General features: G+C 44.7%; 1 protein-coding gene across 7 annotated transcripts in view; it reads right to left on the minus strand.

Moving 5' to 3' along the window:
- The window catches only part of LOC124271169 (neuroglian-like), a 141,363-nt gene that overhangs the window by 17,622 nt on the left and 96,544 nt on the right, over positions 1-27,197 (minus strand). For all 7 annotated transcript variants that reach the window (XM_046706254.1, XM_046706255.1, XM_046706258.1 and 4 more), the window contains 7 exons: positions 17,910-18,056; positions 13,774-13,955; positions 13,095-13,473; positions 12,306-12,676; positions 1,144-1,381; positions 589-722; positions 110-323 (listed from right to left, as the gene is read on the minus strand). In XM_046706254.1, the coding sequence (XP_046562210.1) occupies positions 110-323; positions 589-722; positions 1,144-1,381; positions 12,306-12,676; positions 13,095-13,473; positions 13,774-13,955; positions 17,910-18,056 (1,665 nt within the window). The remainder of the gene's footprint in view (positions 1-109; positions 324-588; positions 723-1,143; positions 1,382-12,305; positions 12,677-13,094; positions 13,474-13,773; positions 13,956-17,909; positions 18,057-27,197) is intronic.

Below are 27,197 nucleotides of genomic sequence, written 5' to 3' on the forward strand. Positions count from 1 at the left end.
TATATCATAACCACAATACAAACTGTTTCCCACCCTCATTTACAGGTTCCAGGGTATCTACCATTTGCTTTACACTGACAAATATATCAAAGAGATATTAACTCCATACCTCCCTCATCTGTGCGGAACTGTATGATGTCTGTCGGTCGGCCAACATAGTAGTTGTTCATGACCGCAACCCGTGCCTCCAGATACGTGTATGGGAGAAGGTTGTCCACTGTGGCAAAGATTTGATTACCAACACGATTTGCTTCTACTTCCTCCGGGCCTATGTCCCATTCTCTCATCGTGGTTTCTCGGAGATTACGGCGCCATACTTGCACCTAGCATCACAATTGACAGATTAGTCAAGACAGCCTTTCAGATATTAATTCACAAAACACAAATGCAGCAAACTGCTGTCATCAATATTTAAATTTTGTTTAGTGAGTATAGTTTTATGCCGCTTTGGGCAATATTCTAGCAATATGACACATTTTGAATAGAATAGAATATTGAACCTGGGTCTTCAGCATGTGAGAAACTGCATTCTCTCCTAACTTTTCATACATAAGTTGTCATGTTCACAACTTCTATTTGTCTGCTTACTTTGAATCCTTTGAACTCTCCATTTATTGAAGTAGCCTCAACCCCAACAACACTCATGTCAAAGTTCCAAGACAAGATGGCCGTGGTGTCCTCAATCTGTGTTGCCTGAAGGTCAGTAGGCACTATACCAGGAACTGTAAGACAAAATACAAGGTGTCTTTAGTCTTGGATAATTAAATACATTTTGAAACTGTGGCATGTGATAAATTCTTCACCATGTTTGCTGAATATAGGATCTTATCATATTTAACATGCATCACTTTTGCTACACAATGTAAGCATTACTTACAATAAGCTAACTGAAAGTAAGAATCATTAGCTATTTCATTCTTGAAATGTAAAAAGGTCAATAAAATCAGTAACAAGACTATACAGTTACTAACAGAGTTGAAATAGACTGTCTTGGAGTCATCTGTTGTCTCACAGGTGACGGTTAGACAGAAGACTTTATAACGCTTTTACCATCTTCAGAAGCCTCATCAAAAAACGAAGTTTCTGTGAGGTCAACTCCTTTGAGAGAATATCAGAATAACAGAGCATAGAGATCAAACTCACTCTCTTCTCCTGAGTAGCCAGTGAAGAGGACAGCATCTTGCTGTGCTTCTCCCATACTGTTCTTAGCTTTCAGCGTGATCTCGTAGGGCCTGTAGACATCAGAGGTTGCATAAAGGAAATGATCGACAGTCCAATCATCTATCGGCTTTGTCTGCATCAAGGAGTCCGGATCACCCTGCCGTTTGAACTGCAGGATATACTGGAACCCTGGACCATTCTGCTGGATCTGGGGCATTGTCTGTTATAACAAGAAACAACAGGACTTAGGATAAAAACAGATGATGTCAGTGGCCATAGTGACCTTGACCTTTTGTATAACTCAGGGGCAGTAAATGTCTAGTTGGGAGTGGCGCTTTTTTATATATGTGCTGTCTCCAGACAAGCCAAGTTCAATGTTACAGTTTCTATAAAGCTTAAAGGTCACATGCAACCAAAAATACAAACATAATCAAAACACAATTATCCCTTTTTCATGATATATAATATGCATTGCTGATTATGAAAAAATAAATAAACAAAATTTAGCTAAACCTGTAGAGGTTTCCAATTCTTTGAAGAGAGTCATCCTTGGGGTACATATATGCATTTTCTGCGGCTGAAAATGTCATGTGACAGTTGTATCAATGTTTTAATAAAAAATATTGTACAATAAATAAAAATCTGTTTTATCTATTATACGGCCCCCACCACGTGGAGTTACCTCCCTGCTACGCATGCGCAGCCAACCAGGTAAGCACCTAGGCCCGTATCATCATTCCTTCTGCTGAAGAAATCAGTGAACAGAATTGCGGGGAGGTGGGCGGCCCTACCCCAAGGACGACTCTCTTCAAAGAATTGGAAACCTCTACAGGTTTAGCTAATCCTTTTTCATAGAGATCATCCTTGGGGTACATATATGCATAAACTCAGACTCCGAAAGAGCGGAGGCCAGGGAGGAGGGAATTCTGTCAAAGTACACATAAATAGCGATCGTTAGGAAGAATGTAACAGACGTGTCACGTGTCACGATAAGTACTTAGATCCGACCTCAGGTTAAGCACAGCAATTCGCACAGTGTGAAAGTAAAAACCCCGCCCACATCATGATCTATTAGAGACCACCGTAAGGGGGAAAAACCAACTCACAACCGACCATAATCCCGGAGAGAATAGAAAAGAGTTAGATAACACAACAGCAGATATATCAATAATACACAATTAAAAGCAGCGTCACCTGCCCAGATAACCAAGTCTCACTCGGTCAGGGTGGCAGGACACTGTACACTGGAGAGAACGGCCAAAACGTGCACGATCACGTGAATGTATATCGAGCTGATGGTGCCTGATAAAAGTGCTAGGCCTGCTCCAAATAGTGGCAGAGCATATCTCTTCAATGGGTAGTGCCGATGCAAAAGCCTTTGACGTGGCCACTGCCCTGACCGAGTGAGCCTTCAACCCCTCAGGGGGAGCCTGATAAGCAGCACAAATGACCGATACAAGCCAGCGAGATAGGGTCTGTTTGGTCGCCGGCATCCCCGCCTTCCCACCACCGTAACAGCAGAACAGATGGGTACCCGTATGGATCCCTTGTGTTCGTTTGATATAGACCTTGAGAGTCTTTCGGACATCCAACGGGTGAGTGCTCATTGCAGAGGTCCCCGATGTGGAAGGCTGGGTAAGAGTAGGAAGTTCGATGGGAGCTGTCACATGGAAAGCATGATCGATCTTCGGATGGTGAGTATCCGGGAGGCGAATACTGACACGATCTGGATGGAACAGTCAGCGCCGGGCCTGCCGACATAGCATGTAAGTCGCCGACCCTACGCCCAGATGTTACTGCCACCAGAAATACGGCCTTCCATGTTAACAACTTAATGGAAATAGCCGATAGATGTGAGAACGTAGGACCGGAAAGCCAATCTAGCACAATTGACAAATCCCAAGGTGGGCTGGTTAGCCTGACAGCAGGTCGAACCCGATCCACGCCAGCTAAAAGTGCTGTGGAAGGGTGCTGTTCCAGAAGAGCACCATCGACAGGGGTGTGAAAAGTGGAAAAGCGATGAAGTAGCCACGAATGGTCGAAGCCGCCAAGCCTTCTTCCAAACGAGCTTGCAAAAACTCCAATACTCGGACTAAATCCGCAGAAAAGGGATCTGCAATCCCCTTATCTGAACACCAGGGCGTACAGCAGGACCACCTATCCTCATATTGAACGTTTGTCGAATCCCGACTCGAAGCCAGAATTGTGTCTGCAACTGCTGCAGGAATTCCATGTGCTTCGAGGCTAGACAGGGGCCTGACAGAGGCCAAGCAACCCACTGAATCCTTGGATCGGGGTATGGAGCGCCGTTCTGAGTGAGAATGTCCGGTCGCAAAGGTAATAGAACAGGAGGCTGAGCCAGAAACCTAAGAATTATCGGAAACCAGCTCTGTGACGGCCATAGCGGTGCCAGTAGCACAAGTAGCCGAGCTGGCTGGGTGGACAGCTGGGAGAGGACCCGGGGAATGAGTGTTAGCGGCGGGAACGCCCAGAGCACTTTGCCCGTCCAATCCAGCAGGAAGGCGTCGGAAGCCAACGCCCTCTGGTCCGGTATCCGAGAGCAGAACACGGGTACCTGATTCGTCCCGCCCGACGCAAACAGATCCACCTGGAACGATCCGTACAACTGGGAGATAACTCCGAATATCTGCTGGTCGAGCATCCACTTGTGCGGGGCCAGGATCCAGCGAGAGAGAGCGTCTGCTCCCACATTCTCCAGCCCCGGGAGATAAACAGGAATCACCTGACAGTCGCACTGGTCGCAACAGAGGAGAAATTCCCACGTCTCCCAAAGGAGCGCTAGATAGCGATCGTTAGGAAGAATGTAACAGACGTGTCACGTGTCACGATAAGTACTTAGATCCGACCTCAGGTTAAGCACAGCAATTCGCACAGTGTGAAAGTAAAAACCCCGCCCACATCATGATCTATTAGAGACCACCGTAAGGGGGAAAAACCAACTCACAACCGACCATAATCCCGGAGAGAATAGAAAAGAGTTAGATAACACAACAGCAGATATATCAATAATACACAATTAAAAGCAGCGTCACCTGCCCAGATAACCAAGTCTCACTCGGTCAGGGTGGCAGGACACTGTACACTGGAGAGAACGGCCAAAACGTGCACGATCACGTGAATGTATATCGAGCTGATGGTGCCTGATAAAAGTGCTAGGCCTGCTCCAAATAGTGGCAGAGCATATCTCTTCAATGGGTAGTGCCGATGCAAAAGCCTTTGACGTGGCCACTGCCCTGACCGAGTGAGCCTTCAACCCCTCAGGGGGAGCCTGATAAGCAGCACAAATGACCGATACAAGCCAGCGAGATAGGGTCTGTTTGGTCGCCGGCATCCCCGCCTTCCCACCACCGTAACAGCAGAACAGATGGGTACCCGTATGGATCCCTTGTGTTCGTTTGATATAGACCTTGAGAGTCTTTCGGACATCCAACGGGTGAGTGCTCATTGCAGAGGTCCCCGATGTGGAAGGCTGGGTAAGAGTAGGAAGTTCGATGGGAGCTGTCACATGGAAAGCATGATCGATCTTCGGATGGTGAGTATCCGGGAGGCGAATACTGACACGATCTGGATGGAACAGTCAGCGCCGGGTCTGCCGACATAGCATGTAAGTCGCCGACCCTACGCCCAGATGTTACTGCCACCAGAAATACGGCCTTCCATGTTAACAACTTAATGGAAATAGCCGATAGATGTGAGAACGTAGGACCGGAAAGCCAATCTAGCACAATTGACAAATCCCAAGGTGGGCTGGTTAGCCTGACAGCAGGTCGAACCCGATCCACGCCAGCTAAAAAGTGCTGTGGAAGAGGGTGCTGTTCCAGAAGAGCACCATCGACAGGGGTGTGAAAAGTGGAAAAAGCGATGAAGTAGCCACGAATGGTCGAAGCCGCCAAGCCTTCTTCCAAACGAGCTTGCAAAAACTCCAATACTCGGACTAAATCCGCAGAAAAGGGATCTGCAATCCCCTTATCTGAACACCAGGGCGTACAGCAGGACCACCTATCCTCATATTGAACGTTTGTCGAATCCCGCCTCGAAGCCAGAATTGTGTCTGCAACTGCTGCAGGAATTCCATGTGCTTCGAGGCTAGACAGGGGCCTGACAGAGGCCAAGCAACCCACTGAATCCTTGGATCGGGGTATGGAGCGCCGTTCTGAGTGAGAATGTCCGGTCGCAAAGGTAATAGAACAGGAGGCTGAGCCAGAAACCTAAGAATTATCGGAAACCAGCTCTGTGGACGGCCATAGCGGTGCCAGTAGCACAAGTAGCCGAGCTGGCTGGGTGGACAGCTGGGAGAGGACCCGGGGAATGAGTGTTAGCGGCGGGAACGCCCAGAGCACTTTGCCCGTCCAATCCAGCAGGAAGGCGTCGGAAGCCAACGCCCTCTGGTCCGGTATTCGAGAGCAGAACACGGGTACCTGATTCGTCCCGCCCGACGCAAACAGATCCACCTGGAACGATCCGTACAACTGGGAGATAACTCCGAATATCTGCTGGTCGAGCATCCACTTGTGCGGGGCCAGGATCCAGCGAGAGAGAGCGTCTGCTCCCACATTCTCCAGCCCCGGGAGATAAACAGGAATCACCTGACAGTCGCACTGGTCGCAACAGAGGAGAAATTCCCACGTCTCCCAAAGGAGCGCTAGATAGCGATCGTTAGGAAGAATGTAACAGACGTGTCACGTGTCACGATAAGTACTTAGATCCGACCTCAGGTTAAGCACAGCAATTCGCACAGTGTGAAAGTAAAAACCCCGCCCACATCATGATCTATTAGAGACCACCGTAAGGGGGAAAAACCAACTCACAACCGACCATAATCCCGGAGAGAATAGAAAAGAGTTAGATAACACAACAGCAGATATATCAATAATACACAATTAAAAGCAGCGTCACCTGCCCAGATAACCAAGTCTCACTCGGTCAGGGTGGCAGGACACTGTACACTGGAGAGAACGGCCAAAACGTGCACGATCACGTGAATGTGTATCGAGCTGATGGTGCCTGATAAAAGTGCTAGGCCTGCTCCAAATAGTGGCAGAGCATATCTCTTCAATGGGTAGTGCCGATGCAAAAGCCTTTGACGTGGCCACTGCCCTGACCGAGTGAGCCTTCAACCCCTCAGGGGGAGCCTGATAAGCAGCACAAATGACCGATACAAGCCAGCGAGATAGGGTCTGTTTGGTCGCCGGCATCCCCGCCTTCCCACCACCGTAACAGCAGAACAGATGGGTACCCGTATGGATCCCTTGTGTTCGTTTGATATAGACCTTGAGAGTCTTTCGGACATCCAACGGGTGAGTGCTCATTGCAGAGGTCCCCGATGTGGAAGGCTGGGTAAGAGTAGGAAGTTCGATGGGAGCTGTCACATGGAAAGCATGATCGATCTTCGGATGGTAAGTATCCGGGAGGCGAATACTGACACGATCTGGATGGAACAGTCAGCGCCGGGTCTGCCGACATAGCATGTAAGTCGCCGACCCTACGCCCAGATGTTACTGCCACCAGAAATACGGCCTTCCATGTTAACAACTTAATGGAAATAGCCGATAGATGTGAGAACGTAGGACCGGAAAGCCAATCTAGCACAATTGACAAATCCCAAGGTGGGCTGGTTAGCCTGACAGCAGGTCGAACCCGATCCACGCCAGCTAAAAAGTGCTGTGGAAGAGGGTGCTGTTCCAGAAGAGCACCATCGACAGGGATGTGAAAAGTGGAAAAAGCGATGAAGTAGCCACGAATGGTCGAAGCCGCCAAGCCTTCTTCCAAACGAGCTTGCAAAAACTCCAATACTCGGACTAAATCCGCAGAAAAGGGATCTGCAATCCCCTTATCTGAACACCAGGGCGTACAGCAGGACCACCTATCCTCATATTGAACGTTTGTCGAATCCCGCCTCGAAGCCAGAATTGTGTCTGCAACTGCTGCAGGAATTCCATGTGCTTCGAGGCTAGACAGGGGCCTGACAGAGGCCAAGCCACCCACTGAATCCTTGGATCGGGGTATGGAGCGCCGTTCTGAGTGAAAATGTCCGGTCGCAAAGGTAATAGAACAGGAGGCTGAGCCAGAAACCTAAGAATTATCGGAAACCAGCTCTGTGACAGCCATAGCGGTGCCAGTAGCACAAGTAGCCGAGCTGGCTGGGTGGACAGCTGGGAGAGGACCCGGGGAATGAGTGTTAGCGGCAGGAACGCCCAGAGCACTTTGCCCGTCCAATCCAGCCGGAAGGCGTCGGAAGCCAACGCCCTCTGGTCCGGTATTCGAGAGCAGAACACGGGTACCTGATTCGTCCCGCCCGACGCAAACAGATCCACCTGGAACGATCCGTACAACTGGGAGATAACTCCGAATATCTGCTGGTCGAGCATCCACTTGTGCGGGGCCAGGATCCAGCGAGAGAGAGCGTCTGCTCCCACATTCTCCAGCCCCGGGAGATAAACAGGAATCACCTGACAGTCGCACTGGTCGCAACAGAGGAGAAATTCCCACGTCTCCCAAAGGAGCGCTAGGGACACCGTGCCGCCTTGCTTCAGGATGTACGTCATGGCCGTACGGTTGTCCAACTGAAGATGAACCACCTGGCCCCTGAACATGCTCCCGTAAGCGCTCAAAAACCAACCGCACAGCTCTCAGTTCCAAGACGTTGATGTGAAGGCGGGCTTCGTCTTAGGACCAGAGTCCGGACACTGATAGACTGCCCAGAACACTTCCCCAACCCATGAGGGACACATTGGTTTGAACTGTAAGAGATGGCGTCAGAAGTTCCAAAGGGATCCCCTTGGAGAGATTCCCGACATTGGTCCACCACTGAAGGTGAGGAGACAACCACCCGAGGACTGTGAGACACTGCTCCAGATCCTCCGAGTGAGCCCACAGACTCGCGGAAGCTTGCTGTATAGGGCGCATCCTCAACCGCGCCCGCCATACTACAGAGATAGTTGCCGCCATATGACCCAGTAGACGGAGCCAAGTCCACGCTGGTGCCTGTGGCTGGGAGAGGAACGAAGACACCATATCCCGTACTCTGGTGACCCGGTCGGGCGACAAGAGACAAGACCCTTGTGAGTTGTGAACCGTGCCCCAAGAAAAAACAAGTCCTGGGTGGGTACCAGGTCGGATTTCTTGAGGTTTATGATCCAACCCAGTCGAACTAGAATGTCTATCACTGTGTGGGTAGAATCTAGGCTCGCTGGCTGAGTTGAGCAACCAGTCGTCGAGGTAAGGGTATGGTGCGAGGGTAGCTGGCACTAACATGAGCTTGGTGAACACCCTGGGGACAGTGGATATGCCGAAGGGGAGCACCGTGAATTGGTAACCCATCCTGTCATAAGAGAACCGGAGGTACTGATTGAATGAGGGATGAATTGGCACATGTAAATACGCATCCTTTAGGTCGATCGACGTAAGCCAATCGCTGGGCTGATCAGGAGATCACCGAGCCAAGTGTCTCCATCTTGAAGGATGGAACCTCTAGCATACGATTCAACCCCTGGAGGTTGAGAATGGGACAGAACTTCTTCGGGAACGATGAAGTACGTGGAATAAAATCCCGCCTGTTCCTCGCCTGGTGGTATGCGCTCTTTTGCGGACTTGTCCAGCAAATCCTGAACTTCGTCTCGCAGTATACCCGTCCTGACATGACGGCACCGAAGTGCGACGTATGCTGGTGAACTCTGGCTGGCCTCGCTTCCACAGTGGGAGATGGACGACACTGACGGTGGATAGCACCCAAGTGTTGCTGGTAGCCTTCTCCTGATCCGGCAGGAATAGAGAGAGGCAGCACCCCACTCGGACGTGCAGAAGGAACTGACTGGGACGGACCCACGACGACAGCCTGCAGGTTTAACGGGAGGTCGGGGGGAGGCCCCCCGCGACCGCGAAAAGGCTGATGGGAGCCAGACGAAGAGGCCTGCTCCTTGCCCTTACCTTTGGCGGGACGGCTCCTCCTCCTACCCCTGCCAAGCGGGTGAAGCCAGCCAGCAGACTCGAGCGTAGGCTGTGGCCTGGAGGAGGAACCCGCTACGGAAGCGTGGGAGCGCGAAGCCCGCGGTTGCTCCAACAAGGCCTTAAGAGTCCTTGAAGGAGGTAGCTGCGACAGCAGCCTCCCGAATGACCAGCTGTGCCTCCGTAAACAATGTCAATCCCAGCCAGAACGGAAGGGCCTTCAAGGTCTGTTGTGTCGCTGCCGAGTAACGGGACGTAGACAGCAACAGCTTGCGCATCCCTATGACTGCGCACATCACCGTAGACGCGGCAGACCGCAAAGAGTCTCGCACCGGGTGGGCCTGCACTTCGGACCATTGGCAAGCAGAACAACATGTGGGGAAATGTCCCCAGTGCTCCCTTCCGCCTCCAGAGCCGACCTTTGAATAGAGGAAAGGTAGGCCTCATGGATCACCACCCGCACCTGCTGCATGGCATTCCGGTAGACTTCCTCATAAGTCTGATATGCTTGATGTAAGGGGGCGCCCGCTAGGGCAAACGGTGGAACTAAACGCCCTTGCTTGGCAGCCGGGGCTGCACCTGAGGAAGCTGAGCCTCCCCTGAGGGTGACCGAAGTGAACATGCACTCGTCAACCTCCGGCAGAAAGAACAGAGAATCGTCCCCCAGCTTGTACCTCTCAACAAGTTAGGGTAAATCATGCAGACCGAACTCAGCTGAGTCCGAGTGACATGTGGGTACCGCGGAGTGCCGACGAGAAACGGAAAGCGCCCTCCGGCTCCTCGACCTCCCCAACGTCCATAGACTCGGCACCCAAGCCCGAGTCAGAATTCGGGTCTCCTCGTGAAGAGGATCCGAACCCCGACCCAGTGGGAGGCCGAGCCCCAGACACCGAGGGAAGGGAAGAGCCGAAGGAACTCCCTGCTCTGGCAACCGACACATTACTCAAACCCTGGTCCCGAGACACGGGAGGAAGACGGGCAGAACCGACTCCTCCGCTCTCATGGGGCGGGGTGGCGCAAGGACCGGAACCCCGGGAATCCTCAATAGACCCTGCGCCAGCACCGAGAGGGGGACTGGGAGCGAACCCTCCCCCTCCGGGGTAGCCGAGGCATCTAGCCAAAGGCAAAGGATCGACAGTCGCCTCCAGGCTAAGGGATCGAGCCGGGCTCGGCGATCCCACCCCTGGACTCTCGGTCCCCTGTTCAGAGTGGGCGAGGAACTCCTAGCGGAGACCTCCAACGAATTCATGAACAAGGGACTTCACAGTGTCCATATGCTGCTGAAACAATTGAGTGATTATTGACATATCAAAACCACTAGATTGGGATGATTGGGAATGCGACTTATGCGAAGACCTAGTTTTAGCTTGTTTGGCTTTTTTGGCTTTAGACGGGGGGACCTCCTGGGTAAGTTCCCCTCCCACCTCTCGCAATTCCTTATAGAAAAGGAAATCCGCCACCCTTCTCTTCTGTGCCCGGGGGGAAAAGGCCTTACAGAGTTTGCAGACATCAGGGTGATGTCTCACCTTCTCTAAGCAGCACAAGCATTTATCATGCTTGTCAGCTCTAGGGATATTCTGCCCACAGACAGAACACCCAGTAAACGCCTGATAGCAAACACGCAAGCATGTAGCTAACAGCGGAACCAGCAGCATAAATATACACGTACAAAACATTGAAAATTAAGTGAATGCGACCACGGGACATGAAATACTTGGTTAATAACGCAATATGACAACCACGTGGCATGCTAAACTTCCCGCCATGGAATAGCAACACGTGTGTAAACCACGGGAAAGCTAGCGTAAAGGTTTAATACAAAGTCACAGAAATGAGAAATAACAGACTGCAAAGTCAATTAAAATGTTCTTTTTCTTGTTCAAGAACGAATAAAGACCATACATACAGTTGTTGAAGTCTCAGACATTCTTCTACACAAAGTAAATCAGCTTGTTACTCAGGTTGTAAATATGTGTAAACGCTTGAGTGACAGCAGAAGGAATGATGATACGGGCCTAGGTGCTTACCTGGTTGGCTGCGCATGCATAGCAGGGAGGTAACTCCACGTGGTAGGGGCCGTATAATAGATAACAAAGATTTTTATTAAAACATTGATACAACTATCACATAACATTTTCAGCCGCAGAAAATGCATATATGTACCCTAAGGACGATCTCTATGAAAAAGAATATGAGCGTACAATCGCAAATCAAAAGTGCAATATTTTGTACTTGGGTTTACTACACTCGAAACGAAGCACCCGGGTAACCGAACCCAGTCAGAGTGGGTTGGCGAGCACTCACGTGTAACAAAGTCTTTCATTAGCTGGTTCATTGCCGATACGCTCAGCCGGCTCTTTGTTTATGGCGTATAAGCCCGATAGGTGTTAAGTTCAAATTGCATGTTGTCAATGATTGAAGTTGTGTATTGCATATTGTCATTAGCAGACAGGCAGGCAGACATATAGATGTCAATAAAAGAGACATTGAGTTTTGTCTGTGACAGAAGCTGCTTATCACAATCAACATGTTTTTTTATGTAACAAGTAGATTATTTACTTGTTTGTGTACACAACCAAGATTAGACTACTCCTGCTCACGACCTTATAATCCGGACATGTATCCTGTTTAAAGCTCCGTGAACCTATTCACTGCACATGTGCTATGGGGGACGCGCAGCATAGCTGTTGAAACCACTTTTCACCCCAGCGCTGGGGTGAAATTAGTGAATCGTTTGAACTCCGATTTCGTGTGTGTGTGTGTGCCAGACGCGTGTGTGTGTGTATGTGTCTCCCCCATTGTGTTATATTTCAACTTGAATTTGCATTTTTGATGATTTGCTTCTGTAAGTCCATACCGAAAGGTATCAGAATCTGCAAAGTTGTGTTTTGTGTTGCATGTGACCTTCAAATTTTCAATTAATAATAGAAAATCACTAACAAAAGGGCATTTCTTGTCATGTTTTTATATAAAAAAGTATGCTAGACAATTCTTTCATGATAGTATCATTACTGTAATAATATATGCTACATTTACTTGGATCCAGTGTTCATGTAGGCTTTGTGAGCTCTGGAGATACACAGTATAAACATTTATGGATTTTTGTGTCAACAAACATAGTCCAAATTGCTTGTTAAGACTTTTCTCTTATAAAACAAACAATGGCATAAAGCACTCACAGTCCATTCAATATGGAGTTCACCCTTCCTATCACCAATAGTCCGGAGATTTTCTGGATGATGGAGAGGTCGAGCTGGGTTGGTCCTGCAAATCTTGACAGTGGGGAAACTTGGATCACTCTCCCCAATCTTGTTGTAGGCCAGGACACGGAACGTGTAGTTAGCATAGGGTGACAGCGTGATGTTGGCACTGGTCTTCTGGGACGCCACTTTCAAGGCATAGATCCACTGGTCTGGGCTGAACGTGGTGTTGTACTGCACAATGAAGTATTGGACAGGGGCGTTGTTGTAGCTGCCTGGAGTCCAGCGGATAGTGGCGTTGCCCTGCTCACAAGTCTCTATGCGGGTATTAACTGGGGCATCAGGACGGTCTGCAATAAATCAGGATAATCTGTTAAAGAGAAACTCAGTACGAAAGTTCAGTACGTCACTTTGATTATGACCATTATCTGACAAACACTGATTAAGATTTCACGGAACGGTATATAAACTGTTGAAATGATAAACCAAAACATCTCTCCAAATGATGTCTGCAAATAGGAATTCATCCTGAATCCCGAAATCATTGACATAATTAGTATCTTTCATTTATTGTGGCAGGGAACTGTGATGTTGACAGATGATTCATTGAAAAGCATTACCCTACTGTCACTCTTAAATGCACCATCAAGCATCATTTACCTATTTTTCAAGATTTTAATGGAAGTCCCTTCTCTTTATGACTCTCGCCAAAATTTTATGTATTTCCTTATTTGTTGGTGACCCCTGCATCTGTCCTAGTCATCTTACCTTTGACTGTCAGCATGGCTGAAGCAAATGATTGGTCTAGACCATTGGTAGCAATACAGGTGTAAGTGCCAGAGTCACGGACGATGGTGCCACTGATGGTGAGCGAGTTGTCCTGGTTGTTGGTGGTCATCCTTTGGTCATTGGCAGTGATGTCCTTATTGTCCTTCATCCACTTGATTTTCAGGTTCTGAACCTCCTCAGGGTCTGTTGTCCCGGAACATGTGAACTTGGCATCCGTCTGAGCATTGACTTCAAGGTCAAGAGGTCGCTGCTCAATCTGAGTTTTACGCCTGACCATCAGAATACCACTAGCATTTTGACTACCATATATGTTCTCGGCAGCACAAAAGAAATTCCCAGCATCAGCCAACACTACCATCTGAAAAACAAGGAAATAAAATAGTCAGGGGCAATTACAACCAACAAGTCATGTTGACAACATGCTGTTGTGTTTATCATCACAGCAATGTATAGTAGTAGTTTCCACTGTGAATAATTAAAAGAATACATCAAAGTCATTTTAGCTGGCATCATATATCAAATGATCGGCAACAATAAAAACATTATAATAGTTGCTGCTTGTGCCATCAGAGATTTCCTTATTATTAGATCAAGTTCCACTGTACCACGACTCACTGTGCAGACGTAAGCATTTTAAATTCGAACAGAATGTAATTACCTCTATATGCAAATCCCCATTGAGTAAAGTCCGATACCTCCCTCCTGTGATCTGCCGCCCTTCTTTGAACCAGGTGATCTGTGGGTCAGGCTTGCCAGTGGTCCGACATGTCAGGTTGACTGATTGGCCTTCTGCAACCACCACCTGTGCGGCCGGGGGCACCATGATAGTGGGGGCTTCAGCTGGCAATCACATGTACATTTTCAAACCACATCTTGACAGTTAAATGAGTGGACCACCTTTGCAGAAAATGAACTGCGATTTGCAAAAAAACAAATCAGAATTCACATATTTATTTAACACATAAAGTGGTATTTAGAAGTGTTAAAATGATTAACTAAACATGACCTACCAGCTTAGCCACCATAGATTCCACAAAACATAAAAGTCACACAATTGATTATCTTGACTACATAGTTTGTGTTTGAAAAGAGCTAACTGGCAACTAAACTAGCGAGCAAAAGAGAGTATTGAACTGACAGAAAATCGAAAGTGCAAACTGTATTTGAGCGAAATAAAGTTTAATGGATTGGTACGAATCATGGCTATCACAATAAATGAAGTTCATTGTTAAAGTAACATTGTAAACAAAACAAAGTCCAGTGTAAGACATCATGAGTTTCCAAAACAACAGGTACCAAATTTATCACTTTTTCAGTCAATCAAAAATCACTAGTAACAGGCACAAGAACAGTAGAGTCCTTCAATATCTGGCATGGTCACCCCTGGCATCAAAGCACGCAGTAATGCGTCTTGTCATGGACCATGTGAGCTGTCGGAAGACACCATTTGGAATCCTGTTCCACTCATCAACCAAAGCCTGTTCCAGTTGTGCTCTGTTATCTGGCACAATATTTCTGCATCTTTTGGCATGATCAAGGTGATCCAAGAGGTGCTTGATAGGGTCCATGTGTGGGGAACAAGTAGGCCATGGTAGAACTTGAACATTCTGCTGTTGAAGGTAGTCATGGACAAGGAATGCGACATGTGGCCTTGTGTTGTCGTGTTGCAGGAGGGTTCTTTGGGGACGTTGATGAAAGAATAGTATGGCTAATGGCCTCAAGATGTTATCCCTGTAAAATACAGCATTGATGTTTCCATGAACGATATGTATTGGCGTCTTCTCCTGGCCACAAATGCCGCCCCAAACAGTGACTCCGCCTCCACCAAACCTGCTGAGACGATGTTGAGGAGTCAACTAGACGCCATGTATAGGTCGCCGACATCTGATCCCTCAATCACGTAGTCGCCTGGACAAAGTCCATCTGCTGACATGATGATTCAAACCTGTCATTGCTGATGACGTCACAGTTAGGGAATGATTATGTAGGTGGAGAGTGAGCAAATGTCAGTCTCCGCAGGGGTGTCATGACACGTGGCCTACCCGACCTTGTCCTGAAACAACTTACTGATGGTTGTAGTCATGCAATTAAACGTTCTTGAAGTTGAACCATGGCGTTGTGTTGCCCCCATTTGACGAATTCCTATGGCCCTCTCGCGGTGTTGCAGTGTTAATCTGGCCTTAGCTGTATGTTATCCGGACACATTGACGGTAAGCAAGGACAGGAAGGACCCAAAGTTTTGGAGCTGCACATGCAAAACATGTTTTTTGATGTTATTGGGCATTATTGTCCATTTCAACTTATAAAGTGATACATTTCATCATTTAGCACTACAACAGATAAGCAAATATTATTGTTTTTACGCTGTATTGGTATTTGTTTGTTTGACATTATTAGGTGGTATCAGGGTATGAAACTCCCAAAATTTCAGCCGAACCACAGGGCTGGTTAGGTGTAAAACTTGCCAGCCCTGTCCAAAACTTACCTGCCCACAAAATATCTTCATATACCGGTACATGTGTAAATTTTAACCCGACCGTCGGGCAGGTGAATTTGAGAATCTGGCAGTCCATGTTGAAAATAACCGGTCTCGGGCGGTCGGGCAGGCAGGTATTTCGAACCCTGGTGGTATACTATCTTTTGCTCACTAGTTTAAGATTTCAGTTGATTTTACCGGTAGTTGAATTACGCAGAAAATTATACTTTTCTATAGATGCGCACACATTCATTACACATCACTGATGTTTATTTCCCATTTTGACCATGGTGACAGCCTAGGTCAAGTCAGACCAAACAGACTACATTGTATATTCATGAACCTGACCTTCAAAACATAACATGAAGAATGAGCAGAGGACTTTCAATGAACATGAAAATGATGTCAATCAAATAATAAGATTAGAATATTCAATAACCATGCAATAAACATAACATCAATTATTATCAGATAATAAATACAATGTTTACATGAGCATCAGATTTGCTTGTTGTAATACAGAACGCATGCTTTATTCATGAACCTGAACTTCAAAACATAACATTAAGAATGAGCAGCAGACTGTCAATGAAACAAGTGTAGAAGTGAGCATAGCTCACATACCCCCACTTCCCACGTTGGGACATGGAAATGACTGATATTGATATATATAATGTGACAAGGATCAGCAGCTCACAAGACTTTCTCCTTGACTCTAATAAACTTTATATACATGTTAGATAATAGTTTTGGCATGTACTGATTACAGTCATAATTTATGGAAACTAGATTTTTTTGTGTTTTCCGTGGAAACCTGACATACAATTGAACTTGACTGTCTCATGTTACACACAATGAAGTGGACGTAGATGAAGATTGCTATTTTTTAGCACATGGCATATCTGTGGGTCATGATTAACTTTTGTATTAAGTTTGGTGAACCTAGCATGTATAGTTTCGATCATATGCCGTGGTCAGGTAACCATCAAACACATTTTACATGAACCTAGAATGTAAACTTTAAGAGATATGCTCCGGACAAAACCATCAAACACATTTGGCACTAAGTTATGCTTCCATGGAAACAGCAAAAAAATAATAATTCTGGAATCCTTTGAAATAGCAAAAGGCACATCAATGGGTAATGATTAACATGTGTGTGAAGTTTGGTGAACCTAGCCTGTAAACTTTAAGAGATATGCTCTGGACAAAATAATCGAACACATTTGGCACTGTCATGTTTCCATGGAAACAGCAAAAAATAAAATTCATATCTGGATCTAAACCCCAAAAGGCACATTGAGGGATCATGCTTGATATGTGTACCAAGTTTGACGAAGCTAGCATGTATAGTTTGGAAGATCTGCTCCGGACAAGATGACATCCTCATAGTCACAGCCTAAGTCGTGTTTCCATGGAAACAGCAAAAAAATAAAATTCTGAAAAAACTTTAAAATAGCAAAAGGCACATCAATGGGTAATGATTAACATGTGTGTGAAGTTTGGTGAACGTAGCATGTAAACTTTAAGAGATATGCTCTGGACAAAGTTTCAGGACGGGCGGATGGACTGACAGAATGAACGCTATATACCCCCGTTACTTCGTAACGGGGGTATAATAATAGAACAGATTATTGCATAACCATGCAATAAACATAACATCACTCATTATCAGATTATACAATGTTTACATGAACAGCAGATTTGCTTGTTGTGTAATGCCGCAAATATTTCAACTACATGACAGTCTGCCACTAATCAAACCTTGACAGACAATCCAGTGATTGATGGTATTAACATTGACCCATACCACCAGGGTACAATGACATGCCCCTAATCAGCTCCCTTAGTCTGACCACTACACCACGGAGGCGGTCGATTGATGGTATGAACATTGGCCCATACCACCAGGGTACAATGACATGCCCCTAATCAGCTCCCTTAGTCTGACCACTACACCACAGAGACGGTCGATTGATGGTATGAACATTGACCCATACCACCAGGGTACAATGACATGCCCCTATAGTAATCAGCTCCCCAAGTCTGACCACTACACCACAGAGACGGTCGATTGATGGTATGAACATTGACCCATACCACCAGGGTACAATGACATGCCCCTAATCAGCTCCCATAGTCTGACCACTACACCACAGAGACGGTCGATTGATGGTATGAACATTGACCCATACCACCAGGGTACAATGACATGCCCCTAATCAGCTCCCATAGTCTGACCACCCAATACACGACAAGATAGGTTGCTTCCGACCACTTCTACCCCACCACCTCCTGTGGATGTAGTTGATACTTACAGAGTACGTTGAGGTAGACGTCTCCCCAGATGTAGCCGTGCTTGTTGGTGACATTACACTGGATCACCATGGCATCTTCCTTCGTGACATTCACCACCATTACCTCATCATTAGAAATTTTCTTGATCCGACTGTTCGGGTTAGCCTCTGGAAAAGATAGACAATACAGTAAATAACCACCACAAACCTATGTCTTAACCAGGCTTAACAAGGACCAAAGGACATCTATTCCCCTCCATAACTGATTGTAATTGTTTGCAAAGTGGAATATTGAAATTATACCAATAATTTGTATATTTATAATACTTATCCTATCTCATGTTTTGTACTTTTTGTTCTTACAATCCTGGAGTGGAAACAACCTGGAACAAAGTCCTTAGCCTCTGTTAATACCTCAATCAAACACAGCACAGCTATATCTGGCAGTCACTGTAAGGTCATTCAAAACATGTGTCTTGCTCCGGGCGACAACCACTTGTCTCGGGGCAGTAATACTAAAACAGAACTTCAGTGCTCGGACAGACTGAAAGATTTTCAAGATTCACAGGCCAAATGATAGAGGACAACTGCAGTGAACATAGTGAACATTCTATTTGGATGTCATGGCAACTGGTTCTTCATGATGAAACCCCATCAGAGACCCAAGAAGACCTTGCCATGTTTCTTCCAAAGAATATCCGATGGACATCTAAAGCATGCATCCCTGAGTTGTAGTCTCTTGTCCTTCTCTGTAGACGGGGAAGATACTGAGAAGTGGAGACATCATACGGAATAATGTCAGCCCCTGTGTCAGTCTTGAATTCTTCTGTGACAGATGAATTTATCTTCAGGTTTACAGTCCATGGCTGAGATGAACTTGTGCTGAGCATCCCAACAAAGGCATACTCAGGCTCATTTGTAGGAGACTTCGGAGTAGATCTGACTTCTGACTTCGACACACAACATCCCAATGTCCGGCTTTACCACATTTGCGACACGTTAGAATTAGATGCAGGACACTCACTTCTAGGATGAGAATTCTTTCCACAATATTTGCATGTTGGTTTAGGCTTGGAGCGATCAATGAATGGACAAGATTTCTTTGATTTTGGCTTGTGCTGTGATTTCTTGGATTTTGCTGATGGAGACACTACTTCCTCCACATTGGAATTGCTAGTTACATCAGGCTTACTTGTAGCTCCAAGAATAACTGGTTGCTGTTTGTGAATAATTTCTGACTGGCGCACATGACTAACAGCAGACTGTAGAGTGAGATTAGAATCATGCTGGAGTTTTTCTGACAGGCTCATATCACGAATTCCAACAACTATTCTGTCTGGGATCATCTCGTCATGAAGAGAACCATAATTGTAATTTTCAGCAAGAGAACACAGATCAGTAATGAAGGAATCAACAGGTTCTCCCTCTTTATGGCCTCACTGATTGAATTTTGCCCTCTGAAATATCACATTCCTGCACACTGAGAAATAATCATCCAATTTCTGCTTTACTGTATCATTGTCATTTTCTTGATCCTCACTGAGAGAAAACGTAGGGAGAATATCATCTGCTTCAGCACCCATTAGATACAACAACTGATTCACCTGAGTCCTTAGAAGATAGCCTGGAAGTGATCCGGTATCTCTCAAATCTTCTGATCCAACGAGTCAGGGTTAGAAAAGTAAAAAGAATCAGGTGGAATGATCTGAAAGTTTGCCATGATGAGCCTTGAACCACTTCTCACACCATGTTGTGATATGAAGGACAACTATCACTGAATTATGTGGGTTTATTCTAGGACTGGGACGGGAAGGAAACAAGTGTAGAAGTGAGCACAGCTCACATACCCCCGCTTCCCACGTTGGGACATGGAAATGACTGATATTGATATATATAATGTGACAAGGATCAGCAGCTCACAAGACTTTCTCCTTGACTCTAATAAACTTTACATACATGTTAGATAATAGTTTTGCCATCTACTGATTACATTTAATATTTTATGGAAACATTATTTATATGTGTTTTCCGTGGAAACCTGACATACAATTGAACTTGACTGTCTCATGTTGCACACAATGAAGTGGACGTACATGAAGATTTTTATTTTTTAGCACACGGCATATCTGTGGGTCATGATTAACTTGTGTATTAAGTTTGGTGAACCTAGCATGTACACTTTAAGAGATATGCTCCGGACAAAACCATCAAACACATTTGGCACTAAGTCGTGTTTCCATGGAAACTGAAAAAAAAAAAAAATTCTGAAAAAACTTTAAATAGCAAAAGGCACATCAATGGGTAATGATTAACATGTGTGTGAAGTTTGGTGAACCTAGCATGTATAGTTTCGATGATATGATGTGGCCAGGTAACCATCAAACACATTTGGCACAAAGTCGTGTTTCCATGGAAACAGCAAAAAATCAAAATTCTGAAAAAACATTAAAATAGCAAAAGGCACATCAATGGGTAATGATTAACATGTGTGTGAAGTTTGGTGAACCTAGCATGTAAACTTTAAGATATGCTCTGGACAAAGTTTCGGGACGGAAGGACGGACGGAAGGAAGGACAGAATGAACGCTATATACCCCTGTTACCTCATAGCGGGGGTATTAAAATGGAAATGAGTACCCACATGTAGTTACCCGAATCGGAATCGAGTACCCGGAAATGCAAGGAATACAGCCATTCTGTCCAGTTTCTGATTATTCAATCACAATTTGACAGAAATTACTATATTAATCTTGAAAGGATGGCAATAAGATACTGAAATTAATCTTAGGCTATTTAATTTATGTGTTTCACAAATATAAAGAGTAACACCATTACTTACATTCCTTATTAAAACGCAGAGCTTTTTGTTCGCACTGTTACTGTGACTTCACTACTCACTGCTCATGCGCAGATAAATTAATAACATCCATTAACCGGACATTACCAAAGATGTAAATGTGTGTTGCGTCAATAATGAAAAAGGCAAGTTATTTATTCAACCAGTAGACAATTACCTTCAGATGTGATATTCTAACTGAACCTATAACGTTTTACATGTAGACTTTATCTGAACTTACATAGAAAATACATCAGTCAAATTATATTGAGACTGGAGAATTCTATACGAGATATAGAGACAGGCAAACTGAGATGCAACTGAGTTAAGCAAAATAGCAAAATGCTTCGCTCTCATCAAGAAAGACTGGTCATTTTGCTCTGTTGCGCAACTAAGTTGCATTACAGTTTGCATATCATACATTACACAGTACAGAGTAATACAGAGCCGTGAATAACTCATTAACCATACTTGAAATATTTATAGTGATTTAAGTTTCATCCTTCCAGAAGATTATTAATGACATTCAGCATTATTTTGCTAAATGGGCTTATATGCAGCATTTACAATTCAATTCCACAGTTCTAATACTTCCCTGGCGTGTGTAATACACTCGTGTATGTAATGTTAAACTACAATTCTTATTATGTCATTTCTAATCACCTTCGTTGTGGCACTGCAGCTAACACGGTATGCAGTGTATTTCATTAAGCATCTGTCTCAACTTTCAGGTAATATGACAGCATATTTCACCAATTTGGTTGTGGGCAGCATTTACAATTCCTTCACATAGCTTCATACACTCAGCTTACAGTAAGTATCCAGTATAGCAACGCACGTGGCAGTGTATTATTTCCACATTCCATAATAGCAGCTACGTCACTTCTGGAGTGATGTCACATCCGCAGTCATACGTCATGTCCGTTCCCTTTCTATGCTGCATGCTCTCCCGGCAGGTTATCCATTTTGCTTCATCTTAAATAATTTCCCACCCACCCTTCCCTTCTACAGCGCAATATCCAGGTTGGGATGGGGGTGCTGGGCGCTGAGGTCGTTAACTGTACGACTTATATTAAGTCTTCACTGTACAGTCCACAGGAAGTATAACCTGTACCTTAATCTTTTGCACCTTCCTTAATAAATAGGCGCAGTGGGCTTGGTGCCGACGGGACTTAACACCAAATCTGCTTAAAAAATGGATTCTTGGCTTCTGCTTTTACAGTGGCAGGCCAAACCTTCCTGTCTGCTGTCTCCGCAGGAGGAAGTACAAAAGTTTCCAATGCCTTAGCAGCCTGCCTTTCCTGCCTGCTGTCTCCGCGGGAGGAAGTACAAAGTCTCCAATGCCTTACCAGCCTGCTTTTCCTGCCTGCTGTCTCTGCGGGTGGGAGTAAAAATTTGCCTATGCTTTGCCCGTCTGCTTTTCCATGGCAGAGGGCTGCAAATAGCTAAAATATATATCCGGTCCCGTCTGCGCCAACCACACTGCGCTCATTGTCATCCACACATCTGCGTTGTGTAGTCTTTCATCTGGTATGCGTACCACGCTAAGGCCATCCTCATCATATCTTTATTACAAGCTAAAGGTCTTCATATAAATGTCACATTGAAATGCTTTTCTTTGAATGTAGGATAAAGAAACGTATCTAAATGCTATATTATCAGTTGAAATGAAAAAAAACCCTATTGTTATATCTAAGTGAACATTTCGTATCTTCATTGGAATAACACATAGTAACTGAATGGTATTATATGTGAGTTAGGTGAGTTGTGCTTCCATTTCTGATAATCTTTCTTCTTATTGTTATGATAGCCAGTCTCTTTCAATAAACATTTGTTTTATTATGTCAATTCATTAGTTTTAATTGATATTCCCAACACATACAGTCATTTAATTGCAATTTCTTTAATAGTGAATGTATTCAGTTTTGAAGCAAAAGTAAAAACTGGCTCTCATGAAATTGAAATAAAATAAAAACTAAAGACAAAATTGAATGTAATCTTAAAGGTCACATGCAACCAAAAAATCAAACATAATTAAAACACAATTATCACTTATTCATGACATATAATATACATTGTTGGTTATGAAAAAACAAATAAACAAAATTATAAGCGTATAATCACAAATCAAAAGTGCAATATTTTGTACTTGGGTTTACCTCCCTCGAAACGAAGCAGCCGGGATACCGAACCCAGTCAGAGCGGGTGGGTGTGCACTCAAGTGTAACGGCTGGTTCATTAGCAGATGCCGCCTTCACGGGTCATTGTGTGTGTATATACAGAGATGTTGGGTTTTGTAAATACATGCTCATTTTTTGTGTATAACATTTTGCAATCAACAGACATCATAACATGTCATGTGTTCAAGTACCACACCTGCCTGTCTGTGTAATTACATAATGTGACAGAGACCGAACTCAGGCCATAAATCAATGCGTTTTGTTTATGGTGTATAGCCTGATTGGTGTTAAGTTCAAATTGCATGTGGTCAGTGATCGCAGTTGTGTATTGAATATTGTCATTAGCAGACAGGCAGGCCGACACACAGGTGTCAATAAAACAAGACATTGAGTTTTGTCTGTGACAGCGGTATATCTATATCACAGTTAGAAATTGTGTCAACGCTAAATAATGACATTGCTTTTAAGTATCGAACTGAGAAAGTGACTCGGTAAGAAGAACGTGTGGTGAAATAGACAAATGAAATTATATAAACAGTTTATTTACTGTCATAACATATAAAAGTTCGCTACTGTGAGATATCAACAAAACATTATGAAAATAGCTCACACCAAAGCCTTCACCGAGTATTCACCAGACAGCCCGCTTCCAAGTTGCGCGAACCTATTTCACGGCGCACGTGCTATGAGTGCAGCCCAGCTGTTGAAACCCGTATTCCCCAGAAAAGTCTGGGGAAAATTAGTGAAACGTTTGAGCTCCGATTTCGCGCGGTTTTTTTTATCGCGTTATTTTTCAACTTTATAAGTTGAATTTGCATTTTTGATGATTTGTTTCGGTAAGTCCATACCGAAAGGTATCAGAATCTGCAAAGTTGTGTTTTACGTTGCATGTGACCTTTAAAAGCTTTTTATGAACTAACTTAATAAGCAATGAACACAGTTACACAAAGTAATGAACATATTTAGGTTTTGCAGTGTGTTTTATTGCAAGATGTTTGTGCAATGAAGTTGTACTGCTTCCGCAATGTATAGCATGGTACCACAGAGTCGGCCTTTGGTTCTCTTGCCATTTGCATCAAGATCATAATGAGCCCAAACACTGAACCCAGCACGTGTGTCGACCATTTTGCTGTAGGTTAGAGTTACATGCCCTTGCCATTACAGAGTTCTCTGCCTTTACAGATACTCAAATCCTCGAAATAAGACTCAATTCCAGCTGTTGGGGACCCGGATTTGGGTACCCAAGTATCTGTCCCAGCCCTAGTTTATTCCAGCTCAAGATGGGCTTACATAACAAGCATGGCAAGACAGTGGCCATGTGCTCTCAACTCTCTAGAACAAGGGCAATTAGAGTTATCCCCCTTACACTACCTTGCACTATAAATAGTACTGGGGCCCAGTCAGGGTTGTACAGTTAATAGTAGAATAACTTATACCACACCTACATCCTTAATAGTTTCAGCATTAAAGTTATTATTTTTTACGGCAGCTATAGTTTATAATGAAGCTAAGTTAAATTTCAAAATGGACATTTAAAAAGAGTCCTTTGTAATACAATATCATCGCAATCCAATTTGCATAAAGCCATGGTCTGTTCGAAATAAGTCGCTTTGCTCATTTCTGCACTAATCTCTCCTCAGTAAAGTCCTTTTTCTATGTTTCCTATCTCCCTACCACTGAACTATAGTTAGGCTGAATTTAGTTTAACAGATATTTCACACTTTCACATAACTACATAACTTGTAGATATAAATGTGAAAAAACATTTTTTTTTCTATTTCCAACAGAACTTTAGTGTTGATGCCTTCACTTTTCTAGACATATGCAGATGTTGCAAATACACTGCAACAGCCTGAGCGGAAGCAGTAGAAGACTGGATACACTTCAATCTGAATTTCTTCTACTCATAAAGTGACCAAGTGGAGGTATGTTGATCCAAGGCGATAGCCATTCTCCTAGAATATCCTTCAGCTATCAGGGATTTGGTAAGACCCTGAGTGTGGATGGACCCGTAGGTCGTTTCGACTAAGTAGAGGCAGCGGATTGGGATCAGCAAGATTTCGTAGGTCGACGAACCAACTCCACGTTGGCCAATAAGGAGCAACCAAAATCAGCGTCATCTGCTTGGTGGACTGAAGTTTTTGAAGTACTCTTGGAAGTAGAGCTAGTGAAACATGCTAACATTGAGGTCTTCCCAGGACATTGTTAGAGCATCTAGGTCCCAAGCCTTTGCTCTTGAATGGGAGAAAAAAATCTGGGAAGCTGATTGTTGAATCTGGTCACAAACAGGTCTATCTGAGGAGATGATGTTGGGAGAAAAATCGATATGAAGATCTAAGGATGTAGTTTCCATTCCATCGGAGATGGTCAGCCGGATCGGGATAATGCATCGGAGATGTCATTCCTGAACCCTGGAATGTGTCTGGCTCTTGCTACGATGTTTAGGGAGTTTCTCAGGTGAAAAAAACTGAAACGCCTACTCCAAGAGATGTGCTGAGCCTGTTGATCCGAGGCGACTAATGTACTTAACCACAGTAGAGTTGTCTGATTGAATAAGAAGGTTTGCTGACTGATGGTCTTGTGCCAAATGTCTTATTGCCAGAATAACGTCCTTGACTTCCACTTCATTGATGTGAAGGGACTATACGTCAGTTGATCACAGCCCTGTCACTTGTAGATCAAGTAGATGAGAATTCCAATCCTTGGTAGGATGCATCTACGAATAGTTGATGAGTGGGTTTGAATGGCGGCAAAGAGACTCCTCTGCAAGCATTCTGTTCACCGAGCCACCAACGTAGAAAGGGATGGAGCGACGAAGGTAGATGAATCAGTACATTGGGATCGTCGATCCTCAGATACGGTTGCAGAAACCTTTGGATCGATCGGCCAAAGTTGAAGCTGACCTCTGTAGGTGAGGGCTTGAGCTGACGTGAGAAGTCCACGTAGCTTGCCATTGTCGCAAAGATCTCTGTTGAGATAGCGTTAGAGGTACATGGCGTTGAATTCCCAACCACCTGTCTTGGGGAACGAATATTTAACGAGTGTCGAAGACAGCCCCCGATGAACTGCAATTGTTGAGTCAGTATTATTAATACCGGTTAAAAGGGCAATAGAAATGATGACTCTCCACTGGTATTGGATGACCTCGAAAAATAACCGCAGGTACTTGTGATGTCTTAGGTATATTGGAACATGCAGGTAGGCATCCGGAAGGTCGAGACTGATCATGTAATCTCCTGGCTTCAGAATGGTCCTCAGAAGGCTGACTGATACCATTCAGAACTGGGGAGGCGGCTGTAGGTACTGAGCAATGAACAACTTCATGTTGAAGATGACTTGAAGTTTATCTGAATCTTTCTTGGGGACCAGAAGCCAGGGAAACGTAACTATAGTGGTTCCAAGTGAGGTCATCTGCGCAGCTGGATAGGTTGTCGAACCGCGTCGAAAGTCAGTGGATGCGACCCCAGGAGCAGCAGTATGTACCCAAGTCAAGGTAGTCAATACGAATGGGTCTTCTAACATCTTCCATTTCCGGGTGAAGTGACCAAGTCTTCCGCCTACTGGAGTATCTGAGACTGGGATGACTGGGGGCGTAAGGTCCCAGTCGTGCACAAATGTCCAAGAGTCACTGTCTTCCTGCACCAGCTCCATGAGCTGATTCAGGTTTTGAGGCATCAACTGGAACAATGCACTAGTGGTGGTCCGATTAATTGAAATAACCAAAGATTGGTCGTAGTGACTAAACGACCAAGCAATCGATCATTATTTCTCATAAGCGAACACTAACAATTCTGGAACACTTGTTTTCATTAACAATATTTTTCACATGGTTGGTTTTGTCTGTTACATTCCATAAGCACTACAAACTTGTTTCAAGTCATGATTGAATTTATCTTAAAGATTCCAAGAAGTCAACCTTTAAAGATGTGAAATTTTGCCCCAAAAAACCAGAAGAACTACATTTTTTTCCCTTTATTTTAATGTTCATTAACAAATTTCATAAATGACGCTTACCAATTATTTTTGATGATTGATCGGTAGTAATGAACCAATCATCAATTATGAGATTTTAACCAATTGTGTTTAAGTTTTCTTCAAGGTGCACGTTCACTCTGATTTGTCCCTTGAATCCCTGTCTGATAACCACTGAATCCCAACTCTACTGTAGACCGCAAATGAGTCATCGTTTAAGTTCTTGCAATAATTGCATCTCTTATCCCAACTGCATAAACCAATGCAATCTATGCATGACGAGTGGGGGTCCAATGAATAGGAAATCTTCTTGCATTGAGAG

Source organism: Haliotis rubra, unplaced genomic scaffold, assembly GCF_003918875.1.
Source record: "Haliotis rubra isolate DU_JTF1 unplaced genomic scaffold, ASM391887v1 Scf158, whole genome shotgun sequence".
In the NCBI taxonomy this organism is placed as follows: domain Eukaryota; kingdom Metazoa; phylum Mollusca; class Gastropoda; order Lepetellida; family Haliotidae; genus Haliotis; species Haliotis rubra.